This window comes from Fistularia commersonii, chromosome 15, assembly GCF_037954325.1.
Source record: "Fistularia commersonii isolate RoL2024-O1a breed Wild chromosome 15, RoL_Fcom_v1.0, whole genome shotgun sequence".
In the NCBI taxonomy this organism is placed as follows: Eukaryota; Metazoa; Chordata; class Actinopteri; order Syngnathiformes; family Fistulariidae; genus Fistularia; species Fistularia commersonii.
The window spans coordinates 13,804,095-13,824,005 of NC_141298.1; the positions used below are offsets into that span (position 1 = coordinate 13,804,095).

The window sequence follows — 19,911 nt, forward strand, 5'->3', positions numbered from 1 at the left end:
GCTCTGGTAATCGATGGTCGGCTCTTTCCTAATTGTTTAATACAGATCTGGAAATTGGAAAATTAAAAAATAAATTCAATTTAAAAAAACACACACATAAAAACCCACATCAAGTGCTAAGCTATTATAGGAAGAGCTCACATAGAGAGTCTATCAGCGTTCTTGCTGCATCACAGTTTTGTCACTTTGCCTCTGTATGTCACCACAGCGGGTTTGAAAGTTTGCAATCTCAGCCTCTAAATGAAGTAAAACATGCAATATTTTTAAAATTTACATTGCTTAAATTCAACTGGAATGGGACTGTAACTATTTAGAAGTCGTAGGTTTGTTTGTTTTATCTTTTTTTTTTTTTTTTTTAAAGCCTCTTTTCATGAGAGAAATGTGGAATCTGGAGCTGTCACTCCACGCTGAGACTCCTGACTCACGGCCATGAGTCAGTGCTTGTTTGTGGCCGAGATCCTTTCTGGTTTGACGAAAGTAACCCAAATATATTCTGCACAGGCCTAAGATTACTCTCAAGACGCGGGAGAATAAGCTATTCGAGGATCCAGCTATTAACCATTAACCATAGTTCTATAGATTAAAATCAAGGCGTCATCCATCCCAAATATATAGTCCATGAACCAAAAAGGCTTTTCCGATGGTTCATTTAGATGTGAAAGATGTTTAACGTGATCAAGATATGGCTGGATTTCAGAAAATAAATGCGGTAATTTTCTTTGCTACTCGATACTTGTTTTTTTTTTAGATAAATAAATAAATAAAAGGTTGACTCCACATAAAGAAGTTTTGTCTGCTCAATTTGGCACAGAATAAGAAAAAAAGCCAGTCAAAGCTGGCCATGCGGCATGTTGAAATTGACGGCTCTCCTGAGCATTTTGTGTTTCCACTGCTATTTCAAATCCACTGCTTGTACAGGGGCTAACAGACAAAAATGTGAAAGGTGTCCTGTCAAAGTAAAACTAGAGCTGAATTGCTTAAAAGAGCAGACTTCGATGGATTTGAGTGCCAAAAAGACCAATTTAGACGCTGCGCTCAGACCTCCTGAATGCATGCATGTCCATACATAGAATGTACGGACAGTTGATTTTGTGAAGACGTCTTCTTTCTGAATGAATCCCCACTTGAGGTTACATCACATATCGCGGCCTTTTACATCATTGCAGAGTAATTCAAGATCTTCAACCATATCAATGTCACAAACTAAAAAAACTGACCTTTCAAATCATTTTCTTTTTTTTTTTGCCTTCACTGAAAATGAGTGTTCAGTTGTTCTGTTGATTAAATAATGTTTATTTCTTTTGTCCTCTCTCTGCGCGCTCTGCCTGCCGGCCACACACGATGAAAAACAGAAAAGTCAGAGCTGGTATAATGTAAGTTCATATCTTCTTTTTATCCCCATTTTATATAAACAATGGTTTCTTCCTGCACATTTTTCCCCTTCCATTCATAAAGCAGCGAGTGCCAATATTATGCACCCATGGAGCAATGACGAGACGTGGAGAACTAAATATATTGAAGTCCAAAAAGATGGAGTGGGACGGAATTTTCCGCTATAAATATTATTACCGGAGACATGAAGTAGGTTAATGGGATTTAGCTCGAACAGCGGCATGAATCCTTTTTAAAGATATTTTAAGTGATGAAAAAAGCAAAGTTACAACTAACCCTCCATCCTTTTTTAATGAGTCCCCTTAATTTTAGTTTGATCAAGTACTCTCAATCAAAATGTCAGCGTGGTCTGCCTTTCTGGTGGAGGAGCTTTGCTGCCATCTAGTGGAAAATGTGTTTTCCTAAATTAAAAAAAAGTGAGTTTCTGCAGCAGGACAAAAGTTATTGGGAAATAGACTGGCTAAAATAAAAAAAATATATACTGCTCAAAAAAATAAAGGGAACACTTGAACAACACAATGTAACTCCAAGTCAATCACACTTCTGTGAAATCATAGTGTTCACTCAGGAAGCAACACAGATTCATTTTGACTTGTTTTAAGGACATTACATCAAAGTTGGATCAGCCTGGAGTTTGTTTTTACACTTTAATTTTGAGTGTGATTCCTAATCAGACCTCCATGGGTTGATACAATTGATTTCCATTGATCATTTTTGTGTGATTTTGTTGTCAGCACATTCAACTGTGTACAGAGCAAAGTATTTCATAAGAATATTTCATTCATTTAGATCTAGGATGTGTTTAAGTGTTCCCTTTATTTTTTTGAGCAGTGTATATATAAAAATAAGACAGATACAATGGTTGCTCTATTTCCTTCCGATATGATTATTAAGTTAGCCTAGAAACACCACAGAGCTTGAGCGCACTGGCCAGAAGCACAATAAAAATTGCAGTTCACGGATGCTCATTCATTCGCCATCTATGACCTTTATCCCGCAATCAAGGTCACGAGGGCACTGTGGCCTATCCCAGCTGTGACTGGGCAAGAAGTGGGGCTCGACCTTGGACCGGTCGGTTACAGGGCCGTACAACCAGTCACTCATTTGGGCAATTTAGGATCTCCATTGAACCCCATGCATGTTTTTGGATTGTGGGAAGAAACACACACAGACAAGGGGCAGAACATGCAAACCCAACAAAGAAAGGGGTTCCTCACAGAATTGAATTGCAGCCCAAGCCGATCGGCAAAAAGGAATATCGATGTGTGCCGGATAAAAAGGAAAAAAAAGTTGCGCAATACATTCCTCGCAGCCTTTCTCCCAGATGAAACACAAAAGGCGGGGGTCAAAACTGTGTGTGAATCTGAAATGTGTGGGTTGCATCTGTCCATCCCAGCGCTGGAACTGCGAGCGTAATGAGATTTTGTTTCAAAGCCGGTGTCACATTTCACTCCGCGTGTGACGGCCTCACCAGAAAAAAAAAAAAAAAAAGAAGACGGTACAAAAAGAGGCATTGTCCAGATGACCTGTAAATCATACCCGGCGTTACACGGCAGAGAGCACGTGATTGTTTCGTTTCCCGTGAGAGTCAAGCGAGTGAGGTTTTTTTTTTTCTATTTGCGATCACCTTGTTGTGGCTTCTAAACATTCCCCACCACCCTTTTGGGATTATTTTTTATGGGCATTATGAAGGCACGAACTCCACATATGTCAAACGCACTCAGCCCGCTCAATGGCCGCCGCTACCGTGTTGGGTTCGGAGTCAAATTTGGAACAAGGGCTTTGCTCTTGTGCAACTCATTGCTTCTTTAGGCCAAACAAACTCAACATGTAGAGATGGAGGCTAAGGTTCATGCAGAGCACCTGTTGGATGGGACACATTCACGACTGTAGGATACAGGTGTCCATGCTGAAGCGTGTGATAACTTAATTAAATGCATACCCCTAACATCTACAACTACAGGACTGTCTCAGAAAATTAAAATATTGTGATAAAGTTCTTTATCTTCTCTAATGCAACAAAACAACAATTACTTTTTCATGATATTCTGATATTTTGAGATAGGATTTTTGAGTTTTCTTAAGATGTAAGCCATAATCAGCAATATTAAAATAATAAAAGGCTTGCAATATTTCAGTTGATTTGTAATGAATCAAGAATGTATGATATTTTGGTTTTTGTAATTGCATTACAGAAGATAAAGAACTTTATCACAATATTCTGATTTTCTGAGACAGTCCTGTATGTGCTGGAAATGCTTTTTTTCCCTGAACAGTCCCTGTAACACAGCTTATGAAAAAGATTAATAAATAAGGAAAATTCCATCCATTTTCTATCCCTGCTTTGTCCTGCTCCAGCTGATCGCTATCTTCATCTTCATCCTGCACACTAAAACCATTAAAGTAGTGTTCTTCAGTGTTGGAATTGAACAGCCTCAGAATTTCACGGTAATTTCATTGGTCCGATGAGATGAGGCTAAACATTTTGCCGGCATGAAGCTCATTAGCCCAAAAAAAAAGAAAAACCTAACAAAAAAAAATCCATAAATTGGGCACATCATTGTTTAAGCCGCAGTGTTCAAAGAGTTTGGAACATAAAAATGCGTAGCGGCTCATAGACCGGAACTACAGTAACTGTTTAACAATACTGAACGTAAGAACTTTGTTTAAGGATATACCAGTTGGACTGGTATTCCTGTTGATTCCTTGGAGAGAATTAAGTTAAAGTAAACTTTTGGACATCTGAACCGAATAGTGTTTTAGACCTTCACTGGATGTGAGAAAACATTTCTAATTAGCAAGGGTTTCACTGGTCAATTCAACCACCCTTGTTTGGTACCAGATTCCATGTGGGACTCTTTTCCGATTCCCGCCTAACAGGCTTTTCTGCATGTTAGTGATCCGATTCTACAGAAAAACAGATCTAAAAATCAATCCAGTAAATTTGGCCAGCGAAAAAAAAAAAAAAAAAAAAAAGCACAACAACAGCAACATCATTCAAACATATATTAACATCCTTTCCAATCAAAGGGGCAGATTGTGACTTTGAAAGTGCGGTTTGGTTTAAAAAGGGTCCACACACACACACACACACACGGTCTGTGTTTCCAGGAAAAGCAGTGGGTGGGTTCAATAACAACTTACTGCAGAGCCAATTAGTTATTTGAGTCATTACACGTCGGCTTAAGGAAATTATAGCGTTTCGATGACGGCCCCAGAATGATGTGAATATTCCGCGGAGGATTCCTCGGCTCGTTTCTCTGACCGGCCAAAGTGGCCAGTCAGAGAAGGTAGGCAAGAAAGTTATGGAGAATATGCAGAGACTGGAGCAAAAATATCACACACACACACACACACACGCCCAATGAACTGTAGTGAACCCAAACTCTCCTCGGACCTCCCTCCCCCTCTGCTCTCTCTCTCTCTTCTTACTCTCAAACACAAAAACACACTCACGCTGGCTCCTCCCAAACAGAGAGTTTGTCACACAACATAGTCAGAGGAGGTTTATTGGAATTATTTGGCCACATAGTGATCTGGTCTAACCTGATTTTTTGCCCCCCCAAAAAAGAAGTCTATCAAGAGCATTATTTGGAACAACATGACTGTCACTGTGGACTAACCGATGCAGGGGAAGTATCCCCCCCCCCCTCACGCTTTGAGTCGAGCTGCTACTGGGAAATGTGATCAGAAGAATGAGATTTACAGCGCAACGCTCCACGGACAGACAACCATCTGCCTGATGACAAGTTAATTTGACACCGCCTACCCAACCGCTGAGTCTCTGGTCAGTTGGATGTTACCGACTTAACCATGCCTGGATGCGTTGCTCTGAATCGCTTTGGGATTTTTGAGCGATCTAAACTACAGGTTATGATCTACTAAAAGTGTGGGCATTTCCAAAAAACTATCTAGATATGTGTGTGAACTGATGGCTGGATTGGATACTTGTGACGCTCACTGAAAGGGAAGGACTACTACATCCTTGTACACGGATTAACACATCTCCCGGGATAAGAAGAACAATGATGATACCGCAAAAATTAAAGCCAAACACTGAAGCAAACTACGAACGGGATTTAAGGGAGCCGTCCAAGTGGCAGCTATGTGACTGGGACACAGAGCTGGTCCCCGCCGTAAGTCCCTCTATCAATAGATTGGGTGTCATTTTTTTTCGGTCAAAACACAGATTGCACAATTTATTCGGTTGTGCAATCCGCCGTGCGTGAACTGTAAAAAGGTGCAGGCGGCAGTTCCATCCTTACAAGCATCTTGTCGGGACTCTGGCACGGCCGATGTTGGTGCTCCCGCAACGCAGAAGAGAAAATTGTTGGCAAACTTGGAGGTCCGCCTGTGGATTGCATTCATACCCCGCCCCTCTACAGAGAATTAATTTCCGTATTCTCCAGAGTCCTCATAACTTTCAGTCCCGTTCTAAGAAGACATTTTTAACTGTTTATCGTCCACCGCTTATGTTTAGTTTGAATAAGCTGCGGCGTGCAGTCACTCATTTCCTGTTACTACCTCCCGCAATTTTTCATTACATCATGTGACACAGGCAACTCAACGCTACGTCTACTTGTGGCCGTTAAAACGAGTCACGAGTGTCTGTTGTGCCAATCAGAACAGCAAGTGAAAATAGTCAAAAAAATAAAAGTGCTTTGTCAAAAAACAATGTATCATTTGCAAATTTACAAACCTTATTTTTGTTATGCACCCCAAAAAGGTATTGAGTCCCACCTACAAGCAGCGAAATGAGGACTTCAGGAAGCTTTTCAAGCAGCTGCCAGACACTGAGCGTCTCATCGTGGGTGAGTCTGAGCCGAGGTTCATCTTACGATAAATAAAAATGACTGCTGGTTCCTTGAGGAGGTCGTCATTTCTCATAGACCCTTCAATTTGAGGGCCCATCACGGGATTGATTCCGGAATGAACAAAGATGTTTGCATTACTCTCAGACAAAAAGGTCATTCCTTGATCTTTAACCTCTTGCAGACTATTCTTGTGCCCTGCAGCGGGATATTCTCCTGCAGGGACGCCTCTACCTCTCTGAGAATTGGATATGTTTCTACAGCAACATCTTCCGATGGGAGACCCTCGTGAGTATAATGAGCCAACTGGGAAATGTTGTCCTCTTGACAGAGCAACACAATAAAACGGTTTTCAGTCTGTGACCGATCTCAATCTGATTGTTTACCTGAAGTTGGTGGTACGACTAAAAGACATCTGCACCATGACCAAGGAGAAGACGGCGCGCCTCATCCCCAATGCCATCCAGCTGTGCACCGACAATGAGAAGGTAGGCGTTTTTCTATAAGCGGTATATTGCTAGAGAGTACAGTAACCGGACAACTTAGTTTAAGAGGGTCCTTCAAATGTGGATTTTGTTATCGAACAACTAGAACCGTAGTAGTGACATGACAAGCTCTGGTTGGGATAACCAGGGACATTGCAGATAGAATTTATCTAGATTGTACACCAGATAGACTTGAGGATTTGTCATTGTCTGGAGCTTCAGACCTCTATCTCAGCTGACTTCACTCATCAAGAAATACCGCATGAGAAGCAAGACAGCAAAGATTCTGAAGCGACCGATTTAACTGTATCAGATTCTTCACTGCATTTCCCTTTTAGCACTTTTTCACCTCTTTTGGAGCAAGGGACCGGACGTACATGATGATGTTCCGACTATGGCAGAACGCACTCTTAGAAAAGGTGACACCTCAGCGTTTAATACTAAACATTTACAGTCCTTAAAACTGAAAGTCTGTTCATTTGTCGCCGCCTTAAGATGCCCATTCCTAGAATCAAAGGGTTATTTTCCAGTTCTCCAGCATCAAATACCACACATTTGACCTTCAATATCTCCATTCATTCAGCCTTTATGTCCAAAAGAGCTGTGGCATTTTGTCCACCAATGTTACGGGAACGAGCTCGGTTTAACCAGCGACGATGAGGACTACGTCCCCCCCGATGATGACTTCAGCACAATGGGGTGAGTTTAAAGCTCGGCGGTAAAAGCTCAGCCAAAGTCTATCCATCATACCTTCCATTGTATAATTCACTTTGTCCTGCTATTGGATATGGGGTGTTTTTAAATTTGGATTATTGGCATTATTTGCATCACATCACTATTAACAGGGAGAATTGATTCATTTATGACAAAATGATTGTTTCTCTTCAAAGCTTTTATAAAGAATTGAATGATCTTTAATGCTTATCCTGCATTTGGACTGGAGCTGTCATTGCGCAAAACGCGGGGTTCACCCTGGAGCAATCAAAGAGCCACATAAATTGCCGTATTGAATTGAACAAAATCATATTTCAAAATCTGATAAAGGGACTCAAATCAGATTCTCGATGCCGTGCCCATCATCTCTCATGCATGAGTGCAGCCCAGTGCGGGCAGTGTGCAGCAAGCTGGTAACCTTGACCTACAGCTGCTGTCCATCTCCGTGGTGCAGGTACTGCGAGGAGATACCCATCGAGGACAACCAGGACCACAACAACGACACCAGCTCCGCCCTCGCCAAGCCTGAGAGCAGCCCCGTCCTGTCCCACAAAGCCTTACCCAACAGCACTCTCCCGGAGTTGCCGAGCACTGACTCCACAATCCCTGTGAGTGGCGACAATCAGGTTTTCAAACAAGGCTACAAGTACAATTTCAATACAAATATCTAGAATATCAGATGCCTATTCACAAAAACAAGGCAGTTAAGCGATCGCTTCTTGGGACGTCCGTGGATCCGGCCTCAGCCGAGTCCCCAATGGACACTGAACCATGGACGTCCCAAGAAGCGATGGCTTGATCGCCTAAAAGGGAGACACCGCAAATCTCCCCTCCCCGACAACAGCCATGATTGAGAGAAGTGTAGAACGAGGTTGCCTGCAACCACGCATGAGAAACTCAGAAGGATGATTGAATTACAAAAAAAAAAAAAAATCAGATTACAATACAGTCATTTGGCAGACACTTTTATCCAAAGCGACTTTCTACTTGCTACAAAAAGGGCAATTCAGTCACTGAAGATCCAAAGTACCAGTAGTCGGAAGTCAGAAGTGACCACTCAACCAAATAACCATCTCAGGACTGAACAGAAAAATAAATAATGATAATTATTATTACTATTATGATATATATATATATATATATATATATATATATATATATATATATAAATAAAATGGTAAATAAAATGAATGAAGTGCTTTACATCAACTTGAAATAACTTGATATAAATTGATAAATTAAAAAAAAAAAAAATTTGAATGAAGTGCTTTTCCTTCATCATATTTTACTTTTACATATTTTTCATTTCTTTGGCTCTGTCTAATCCAGCACGATGAGCTCCCCCCTGCAGAGGACGTACCCGCTCCACTTCTCGCCACAGATCTCCTCAGCCTCCCTCTACCCGAGAGGCGCAGCAGCACACACAGCAACCAGGAACCCTCGCCTTCGCCCGACGACCACGACGACCTGCCCACTGAGCTCAGCGACTCATCGGAGACGCACGACGAAGGCACGTGCCACAGAAACAAGCGATCCGACAACGCACGTACAAAAATACAGAAACAAACATTTGCAATGCATCTGTGCAGGCGAGGTGCAAGCTTTTCACGAGGACCTGAGCGGCAAGCAGTACATCAACGGGGTCTACAAGTTCGGCGTGGACAAGCTGTACAACTTACTGTTTGCCGAGTCAGAGTTCATGAGGGACTTCCAAGAGCAGAGGAGGTTCTCAGGTAATTCCATCATCACTCTTTCACGTCCTTTCTGTCGCCATATTGTACTGTCGATTGCCCGCACCTGCTTTCCCGTCATTAGTCCCTTAATTGTTTACACCAGTGGTCCCCAAACTACGGCCCGGGGGCCGGATTTGGCCCGCCTCCACATTTTGCCCGGCCTCTGAACCAGAGATGCATTATGATTTTTTCTTTTATTCTGGCCACATATTTTTGACTTATACATGCATAGAACGTAACATTCTATTCCACCCTTCTGCAGTCTGTGCCTCATCTGAAACCCCTCCCTCAAAAAAAAAAGAATCCCGGACACACCTTTGTCAAATAACAAGGAATAATGGCAAAAAGATTAGGTTAGAGAAAAATAGATTCACAATGCAGGGTATTTAACTTGGTAGGTCTTGGTATCAGTTGGGTTTCATAACCTGCTTGCTTTCTGGTTTTCACAGTGAATTTGTTATAAGAGAGCTGCAAACAGTTGTGTTTACAAGAAAGTTAAAGTTCCTTGGTCTTTTTTTCTGTGAAAAGGTTATTATTTATCTAATAAATAGTGTAATTTATATCATTAATAATGTTATTTATTTTCTGATTTTTCAAGATCCCAGAAAGGGTTAATTTTTGGTTATATGTGGCTTTCTGGAAAACAATAAATGTTGACGTTTAGACACCTCTGCGATCATCACACTTTTTGTTACGAAGTGGCCCGGCCCCCGGGAAGGGAAAAGTTTTGAGGACCCCTGGTTTACGCCCTTTCCCCATTCAGGAGGCGTGTACTTGTGCTGTGATACCTTGATGGTATGTCTGGTTGGTACTTGTAGTTTGTGCTGAATTCATGCTCATGCCTCTTTCCTGTAAAAGTCAGGTCAAACAAATATTCATATAAGATTACACAGTTCCCTGAAACGGGGCAGCACGGTAGCCTAGTGATTAGCCCTTCCACCTCACAGGAAGAAAGTCCTTGGTTCAATTCCTTCAGGGACCTTTCTGTGAGGAGTCCCCGCATGTCTGTGCAGGTGTTGGAGATAAAGTCTGAGAGGCCAGAAGGAGATGGTTCGGTCGTGTACAGAGGAAGAAGGAAGACCAAAGAGAAGATTTATGGGTGTAGTGAAAGAAGACGTGAAGTCAGTTGGTGTGAGAGATGTGGATACGGAGAACTGGGTTAGTTGGAGGAGGTTGATTGGCTGTGGCGACCTCTGAAGAGGAAAGCTGAAAGGAAAAGGAAAAGAAGACTGCGTGGGTTTCCTCTGGTTTCTGCAGTTTCCTGCAGTGCAATAACATGCAGTATGTTTGTTGGAGACCCTAAATTTACCAAATATGTGAATGAGCGAGTGTATGTCCATATATGTGTGTAATGGTGAATTCTGCCTTTCGCCCACTCTCAGCCCAGAGAGCAGGATAAGCCATATAGATAATAAAATTGTTCTTAAAACACACAAACATGAAATATACAGCATTAGGAAACACACATTTTGCACAAATGAACACACTACATTATCTGGAAAAATGCATAAAATAACAGTCTTGCACCATATTTTGATTTTTTTTTTTTTTTTTTTGTTTTGTTTTTACTTTAACTGTTTGCCTGCAGATGTGGTTTACCACCCATGGAGGAAGGAGCAGGATGGTAACCAGACCAGGGAGATCATGTACACCATAGCCCTGAACAATCCTCTCGCTCCTAAGACGGCAATGGTTACTGAAACACAGGTGAGTTGATTCGGCCATTGAACTTCATTAAGTATGAAATAGACTCCCTTTCGAATTTTATTTGAAACTCAGTAGGGTAGTCATTGGTCCATGAAATTAAATTCCTGTCGGTGAATGAAGATGCAGATTCTGACACAAGAAATGAGCCTCAGGCAAAGAGGGAAGAGAGGGGAAAAGTACAGGAGGGCGGCTGAACCTGAGCTTGGATGTAACACTGTGAAGGTTAGCAGGTGGTCCTTCAGGCAGAGGGGAAGCGTGGTAAATTAACACAGGCGGGTACATTTTTATTTACTTTTTAATAATAATAAAGTAAGATTTTATTTACCTATAATTATTTATTATTGTTATGTTTTACTTGAAAATCTGGCACAACAATTTCCTCCGGGATAAATGAAGTTCTTCTTATTCTTATTCTTATTCTTATTCTTATTCTTATTCTTAAATCAAATCTGATGTATGAATATATACCTGGCCTTCAGAAGGAGGAGAAAATGGATGTTAGTGCATCTCAGCATCCAAACCTTCTCATTCCAAAATTGAAAAGAAGCCTTTATTCATAAACACAGGCTTGTGGAATCACAGATTTTTTTTTAGATTTTTTTTCTTATTTTATTTTATTTTATTTTATTTTATTTTATTTTATTTTATTTTACCTATTAAAACAGAGGCACCAATCAATACCGAATGTCAATGCGATGAGGTTTGCTAACCAGCTGAAGGAGAGACAACTTAAATTTCAGACACTCTCACACACACATACATATACACTTACAAACAAACAAGGGTACATCATTGGGAAACACAGAAAGGTCTCTCCAAAGCCGTTTGACCAGACATGATGCTGTTGATGCCTCAGACCCTGTACAAGGCCAGCCAGGAGAGCGAGTGCTACATCATCGATGCGGAGGTGATCGCCCACGACGTGCCCTACCACGACTACTTCTACACCCTGAACCGCTACATGCTGACCAGAATGACTAAGAGGAAGTGTCGGCTGAGGTAAGGGATCGATTGTAAGATGTATTCTATGACCAAAAAAAATAAATCTTCTGCTAAAAATGACACCAAAAAGTTTATTTTTGAAACTGCAGCTCCGAAGGGAGCGTTCAGAATCAGCATATTTAGCCAGGATATGCCGACCGCCTGACAGAGGAAAGTCACCCAAGCTCTAAAAAAGTGCATTTAATATGTCTATAATGGTTCTTCAGGTGTATAATCAAAACAGCTGAATCACCTCTATACTAACTTATTAGTATTCACTTGTTTTGTTTCATCACTTTATTTCATTAATCAAGGTTTTTTTCAGGGAAGCAGAATGAGAAGTGCTTGAGTTGGCAATATTGTCTCGCCACTGTTGTCTGCTGGTTAAGATAAAGTTAGACTTTTGTCCCGATAAATGGATAGAAATCTTTTTGCGCATTCAGGCAAACAGTTTTGTGCAAAGAGGCGGATGTGCACGTCTGCCTCCAAATGTCAGTCATGTGGCTGAGTGACTACCGGGACTGATGGACGGCTTGCCGAATAAGGCCACTGTGTATTCTTGTGCGTTACCCGCAGGGTGTCAACCGAGCTCCGTTACAGGAAGCAGCCTTGGGGACTCGTGAAGGGTTTCATCGAGAGGAACTTCTGGAGCGGCCTGGACGAGTACTTCAGACACTTAGGTCAGCATCGGAAGATAAAAAGGGAAATTATTTATCCGTTCATCCATGCCACTTATCCTGCACTCAGAGGGGCTGGAGGTTATCCCAACTGTCATTGGGCTCACCCTGGACCGGTCGCCGATCGATGACGTGGCCACATATAGACACAATGTGCAACCATTCACTCTCTCATTCACATAATCATTGAAATTTTTTTGGTATTTTGCACAATGGATCTTAAAGTAATGCTATTTAAATGCTCTATATGTGCAAACAGCAATATTGACTTATAAAGTTGACTTGACGTTGACACATTTGGGTAATTTACGATTGACCGAGGTCAGGGGTCGGCAACCCACAGCTCCGGATCCATCTGCGTCCCTCTCCCTGTGTCTTTTGAAAATAATTCAGAAATATTTAAATAAAATGTAATTTATTTTCGTTTGTTCATTTTTAAAATGTAATTTTAAATTATTTGAAGAATATGGCAATCTTGTAACATCTAAATAAGCGACTGCACGCGCCAGTATAAGGATGATAGCACACGGCATTTTTGGTTTACTGCCGGAGGATAATTTAGGTTCGGCTTTTTTTTTTTTTTCTTTTTTTTTTCATAAATACAAGGATAAATAGACATTGAGTATTTTGCTTAAACGTAACCTTCAACCCATCTTTTCTTTCTGAGTTCAAAATGTTTTGCTGCATGCAGAAATGTAATTTAGATTTCTCTGCAGCTGTTCATTAATTTAAAAAAATGCAATACATATTTTGTTGATACAGAGCATAAAGGCAAAAAAATAAAAAGTAAACGTGTCGTGTTTATCCATCCATCTTTTGCCGCTTATCCTGCACTCAGGATCGCAGAGGATGCTGGAGCCCATCCCAGGGATACACCCTCGGCTACCGTGCCGCCCAATTGGTGTGCTAAACCATTTTGAATTTCAAAAGGGTTGTGTGGTTCCTGGCGTTTTCTTTACCGCGGGGAACACGAGTCCAAATGGCTCCTTGAGTGGTAAAGGTCGCCGACCCCTGACCTCATGCATGTTTTTGGACTGTGGATGGGTCCATTGCTGTGAGCGTTAACCACTGTGCTACCTGAGATATTCTTGAACAATTAGATCTTTTTACTTACTGTGTAGAGTTGGAGCTGAAGAAGCTGGACGTGGCGTTGACAGAGCCCAGCAGACAGTCGCCGAAGACCAAGGCTCTTAGGACCGGTCGCCGCAGGAAACAGCCGCAGGTGCATCAGCTGGGCCCGGGCGACAACATGGAAGCCTTGAGTTCCATAGCGACGTCTGACGACAAGAAGAAAATACGCATTAAACATGTGGCAGGTCAGCAAAGACAGCTTGGCTGTCACTTCAGCAAAGACCAAACACGATGAAACATAGTTACATCAACTGGATATGCTGTCCTCCTCCTCAGGTTCCACACAGACCAGACATATCCCTGACTCTGCAGGAGGCCTTGCACTTTACAACTTCTCCAAAATATTGCTTCTCGTCATTTTTGTGTGAGTGCTGCGACTTTATTTTTTCTAAATTAAATATATCGATCAAATGTATCCACTCAGTCAAGTGGCTCTTTTAAACCCAGTTTCAACGTCAATGTAGCTGCGTGCTGCTGTATTTCAGAATGATTAATCAGTGAATGAAAACAGACAGTTGATTTAATAACTTGATCTATTCCCTCTCGATGTAGCATGAAAATAATATGATTATACCATAATTTTCAGACTATCGAGCACACTTGAAAACAAGCATCACATGCATATATGTGTACATATATAGGCCGCACTTGTGTAAAAGTGTCCACGTTGTAACATGAGATATTTACACTGAAAGATGTCACACAGAAACATGTTTTTTTTAACCTTTGGTTAAATACACACTGGTAACGTCCACAAATACGTACTCGAAATGCTTTTTTCCGGACAGTCGCTGTAACACAGCTGATGAAAAAGATAAATCATAAATAACACAAGGAAAAGTCCTTCCATCCATCCATTTTCTATCCCTGCTTTGTCCTACTCCAGCTGATCGCTATCTTTGTCTTCCTCCTGCGCAGGAAAACCATTAGAGTCGTCTTCTTTAGTATCAGAATTAAACAGCCTCAGAATTTCACAGTAATTTCATTGGTCCGATGTGACGAGGCTAAATTTTTCGGCGGCATGTTAGCTCCAAAAAACTCCATAAATCAGCCTCATCATTGTTCAAAAAAAAAAAACTAGCGTCTGACAGTCTGGAAATTACGGTCAATTTTCAAACTTTGTGCACTCGTCAAAATTCTCTATTCTTTGGTGAATCTATGCAATCGCAATGATTTTAATGTCTCCGCCGCACTGAGCAGACCATGCACTGCAGATATCGACACTGAAAAAAGAACATTAGCTTATTGTAAACATACTGAAATCAAATTAAATTCAGTGGTGTCTTGTTTAGTGTTAACCGCCTGGAAGATGTTATTATGCGCTTGGATCCTTGGATTCAGTGCCATCTGTTGTAATGTCATTTTTCTATCATTCTCTTCTATTGCTTCACATAGGATCTGTATAAGGTACTCCATTCCATTCAATAATGTTAACTCGTATATTAGACGACGCGGTGCTGATATCTCTGCTTCTGTCTTGGCAGCCTCATACTGCTCGTGTTCCTCAACATGATGCTGTTCTACAAGCTGTGGATGCTGGAGTACACCACGCAAAGCCTCATCGCAGTGCAGACGCTGCGGCCGCAAAACAGGTAACGACACGTTTCGGAGGCGGAACAGGAGACAGAGAAACTCTTTGCCTGTACGTTTATTCTGCGTGATACAAATCTTTGCAGTAGATCATTGTCACCCCGACACAGAAAAGTCAAACCAACTATTAGCAGCGTCACTTAAAGCACCCCCCGGGGGGCTTTACGTCTCCTTTGTCAAGGTGGAAGTACCTTTGGCTAAATGAGCAGCAACAACAGGAAGAGGCTAATAAAACAGCCCCATAAATAGAGTTCATAATGTTTAGACATTCACTGTCCCGGGTGGAGTTGTTCTCTTGTGTGGTTGCTGCCTGGTGGGATTTACCTCCGTCACCCGCTGACATAAATCACGACACAGTGATGTTAAATTCATTCGAGGAGAAAAAAAAAAAAACAAGCACACGAGTATAATGTGCATAATTACTTTTTACACTTTGCTTTTGTAAATTAAGATGAATTATTCGTTGCATTTTTTTATTTTATTTTAAGAAGTACAGCTGAATTTGGTCCAAATTAAATGAGTCTGAAACGGATGAATGGACGTCATTCACAGAGTCCTCCCCTTATGATTCAAATCTTTTGTCAAGCAGCTAGCGTTCATGCTATATTTTCAAGGCACGTTATTAGCTCTGTGTGGGTTTATCAAAACAAGTTGTTTCGGATAAACGGTACATATTCTCTGAGTTATTTAAGCATCCAGAGCAGAGTTGTTGTCCATTTCCAAATTAAGCGCACAGACACTTTGAGACGGTTGTGTATTGAACTGATCCAAGCGTCACCCTTTTGTTCCCCGTAAGCCCTGAGGCCGTGCGAACTGGAAAGACAAATGACTCTCTGTTGAGAAAGAAACTGGTTTCTGCATTTTGTGGCGTTCTCAACACTTTCTGGTTGCTATTATTATACTGTTTTTTAATCTTCTGAAATGAAATATCTTTTCGTAAATACAAACATCTTCCTTTTGGGTAAACGGAGGGACGCGGCGGAATGGAAACATCCAGCGAGGAGTGAAAAAGACAAAACCCTTGTCAATTCAAAATTCAAAACAACATACCTGAACTTCGACATTCTCAATAGTCTGAGAGTCAGCGCTGTCTCATTTTAAACAATAAACAATAATGCCGTTTCATAACAATTGCAGAACATTTTTGTCGTAAGGCACCAACATCGTTTGCGCTACCCCGCCCTTTTACGACATCCAGCTAAACGTGTTGTGCGGCCGTTCATTCCGATGCATCTCACTATCTCATCAATGAACCCTGAAGCAGTAAACGTACTCATTACTTGAACCGCACGCGTCTCAACAGCAAGATTCCTCAGACTCAGCAGGAGTGGGTGCAGCTCCTCGACTCGCAGCAGCGTTGCCACGATGACGAGCTCCAAAAGTGGAACGAGATAATCAAATCGTCGGTGCTGCTGCTGGATGAGGTGAGCCGGGTGCTCAAACACCTTTTACGTCTGCTTTTGAAACAAGTATTCCAGTGTATTCCGTTATCCCCCCCCATCGAGCGCTTCACCCAAATCCTTCCTCATTTTGAATGACACATCGGGGAGCCATTGAACCAAATCCCACTGGTGAAAGATATGGACAAAAATCATTTCCCAAACTTACACTGGGCTTTCATTTCCTCTCTCTCTCTCTCTCTCTTTGCGTGCAGCTGAAGGACTCCCTTCTCAAGCTCCATAAAAGCATCAGCTTCAGGAACTACAATACCGAGTCGGACGAAAGACAAAGCCAGTACGACTGACGCGGAATCTCGATCTCGTGGACGTGATGTGCAATACACTGTAGAACCCCCCCCCAAATAACCCTGAGCTTGTGGAAAGTAAAAGGCCTCCTGATTGGAGAGAAAAAGATGGACTTCATTTGACCCCAACTGATACGGCGCAACCTCAAATGCGCCGCTTTTTCAGTGGCTAACCGACTCTTAGAGATCTTAACGGTGCCCCGTTTAGTCACCTTTCCGATTCCATCTTCCTCTTTTCTACGCGAAGCAGAAGTGTTTCCCTTTTTTTTTCATTTCAGAAGCCGTATGGCGTCGGACTGACCAAAAGCATGCGACTGATTCTCATATGTTTAACTTGAAGATGCTGCTTCGTCCCTTTCGTTTCTACCTCCGAAACCGAGAAACACGAGAGACTTCAACAAACGACAGTGTGCAGTAATTCTGTTGTTTGTAGAGAATCCAGATGTATCTGCATTTATGTGCATGTATGTAACGTGATCATTTTAAATGTACTGTATATGGCAGTCAGGGCTATTTTTAGCAGGCATGTTTAGCGGATCAGGGCTGGTTTCCTTGACAACTCATGTCGTGCTTCTGTGATTCTATGTTATATGTAGGTTTTTTTTTTTAACGCAAAAAAAAAAATCAGAATATTGTAACATTGCTCTGCAGCTCGTTTATTGTGACGCTGAAAAGGGGGATTTAACTCGGAAGCAGAGAGAATGTAGGGGAAAAAAAAAGGGAAGAGGACACATCTCTAACTACGTGTCAGGATTTCCTATTATATATTTTAGTGTAAAATGAAACTGAAAGTATGCAATATTTATATGCAAACAATAGACACAGTGCAATGCAGTAGTGAAAACAGCAGGTAGGACAGTACAGCTTTTACACAGTACAAACATAACAATGAACAACGTGAATTTCTGTCTGTGTCTGTTCCCTGATGTTCAAAACGCTAAAGATCATTCTTCTCGCAGAAAAAAAAAAGGTTTTAACATCAAGCAAATATGCTAATGTCCTCCTCTTCCTCATCCTCCTCATTCGAATACAGATGAGGGAGGTCCGAAGCGGAGTTAAATTAAAAGTTGCCTCATGCAGGAGCTGTAGCTTCATCACAGCCAGTTCCTTAAAAAGTGCTAAATATGCATTTTTATTAGATTTATTATGATTATCATTATTTCAGGGTGTCCAGTTTGAGGTTCTCCTGTGGATGCTAACAATGCATCTGGGGTGCTAACACTGCATCTGGGGTGCTAACGCTGCATCTGAGGTGCTAACGCTGCATTAGATGAGGCGGACTTCATCCTCTTCATCACGCTTGCATCTCATCACATAAAACAGGGTGGTGATCAGAAAACAATCAAAAGGTCCGACGCGGTGGCGGCTGGTGTTCGGCGGGGATCAATAGTACGACAGCAGTAGGATGGGATGTGCACACAATACCTGACCTGTTTTATAAACCTATTTTGATCTGCATAAATGGATCCTAAATATTTCTACAGATATGATGATGTGATGTATATTGTCATGTTATGTTTTAGTAGGAACTGTAAATACAGCCTCAAACCATGCTGGCAGTGGTGACTGAGGAAGAAAGAAGTGCTTTAAGAGAACCATGGTTCTGAAAGGCCTGCGAGACAAGAACCACAATAAAAGAAAAACCAAAACGAAAAATATGCCTTGCATTCTTTTTTAGCACCGACGCTTTTGACTGAGCATGCTAGTTGTTGACGTTTCTCACTGGTCACTCAACATCCAGGACACCGAATTTAGATCCACAGTCGCCCGATTGGTTGATTCAACATTCATGTGAAATGTTTTACTAAGGAGGGATTAACACTTCTATTTGCTTTAACAAATGTAAATACCTGCATGAATAATTCATTCAGAAACAACTGCATGTCCAAATATTCGAAGATGACATAGTGATCTATAGTGAAAGCAGGGAGCCGGTGGAGGGAAAGCTGGAGAGGTGGAGGTCTGTCCTGGACAGGAGAAAAGAAGTATGGAAAAGAGTTGGAGAAAAGTGTGTGGGGTGATAAAAAGAGTATCAGCCCGAATGAAAGGGAAGGTGGAGGAGACGGTGGCGAGATCGGCGATGTCTGGTTGTGAGAAACTGAGGAAAAGACAGGAGGCAAAGCTCCAGGCAACAGAGATGGAAATGCTGTGTTTCTCTTCTGGAGTGAAGAAGAAGAAGCAATGATAGAAATGGCAAGAGAACATGTCTATCTTCTATGTTTGGATCACAATATGCAGCAATATATGATGTTGTTTTCATGTCAGAGCAATCAAATCCCAACGAGGAGTAACAACAGTTCTACTTTCCGTGACCAACTCGGGCAGAATAAAAGGCCATCTAGTTTTGCAAAAGTTTGGAATGAGTAAGGAACACGTGCATGTTTTTTTCTCGTGCACGCTGCAGCATCATTTCTTTTTTTTTTTTTTTTTTTTTTTTACTTGTGAAGCGTCTTTGAGTGTCATGAAAAGCGCTATAAAAATCCCATGTATTATTATTATTATTTCTGATCACTGAATGAAGATTGATCACATTGATCGGTACTTTTATCCACTTGGAATGAGCGCTTTCGATGGACACCTCTAGACGCAATGCAAAGCTCACGAGACTTCCTTTCACTATTTGTTGCTCACCTGGATAGACAGGAAGCACGAGTATGTCTGCCTGTCACGTGCTACTGAAATATTACCGTTGCAGGTGCAGATGAACACATACACACACACACACATGCACGCACACACACACAAAAACACACTCACAGCAAATGATGTCCTTGTTTCTGTGTATCGGTCTGTCAAAAGACAATCTATCATTCTATCTATATTATCATTTAGATATTTATTTGGGCACGAAACCAGCAACTGTATGATCCAGACCAAACGATATCTTTACACAATTATACGGATTAAATTCACATGATTCAAATGATTTTCTCAAAAATAGATATG

The 19,911-nt window shown here is 41.5% G+C and overlaps 1 protein-coding gene across 5 annotated transcripts in view; it reads left to right on the top strand.

Moving 5' to 3' along the window:
- Positions 1-18,621, top strand: part of LOC147226625 (protein Aster-B-like) — a 28,950-nt gene extending 10,329 nt beyond the window's left edge. For 4 of the 5 annotated variants that reach the window (XM_086160528.1, XM_086160530.1, XM_086160529.1 and 1 more), the window contains 17 exons: positions 1,353-1,373; positions 6,119-6,203; positions 6,388-6,491; positions 6,596-6,691; positions 7,027-7,107; positions 7,272-7,387; positions 7,857-8,010; positions 8,732-8,912; positions 8,992-9,135; positions 10,724-10,842; positions 11,699-11,841; positions 12,400-12,503; positions 13,622-13,816; positions 13,908-13,995; positions 15,116-15,223; positions 16,525-16,645; positions 16,876-18,621. In XM_086160528.1, coding sequence (XP_086016654.1) covers positions 1,353-1,373; positions 6,119-6,203; positions 6,388-6,491; positions 6,596-6,691; positions 7,027-7,107; positions 7,272-7,387; positions 7,857-8,010; positions 8,732-8,912; positions 8,992-9,135; positions 10,724-10,842; positions 11,699-11,841; positions 12,400-12,503; positions 13,622-13,816; positions 13,908-13,995; positions 15,116-15,223; positions 16,525-16,645; positions 16,876-16,965 — 1,950 coding nt within the window. In that variant the 3' untranslated portion in view covers positions 16,966-18,621. Of the gene's footprint in view, positions 1-1,352; positions 1,374-5,286; positions 5,529-6,118; positions 6,204-6,387; positions 6,492-6,595; positions 6,692-7,026; positions 7,108-7,271; positions 7,388-7,856; positions 8,011-8,731; positions 8,913-8,991; positions 9,136-10,723; positions 10,843-11,698; positions 11,842-12,399; positions 12,504-13,621; positions 13,817-13,907; positions 13,996-15,115; positions 15,224-16,524; positions 16,646-16,875 lie in introns of those variants that run through there. The other variant, XM_086160533.1, reaches the window with a different exon arrangement.
- Positions 18,622-19,911: the final 1,290 nt, after the last annotated feature.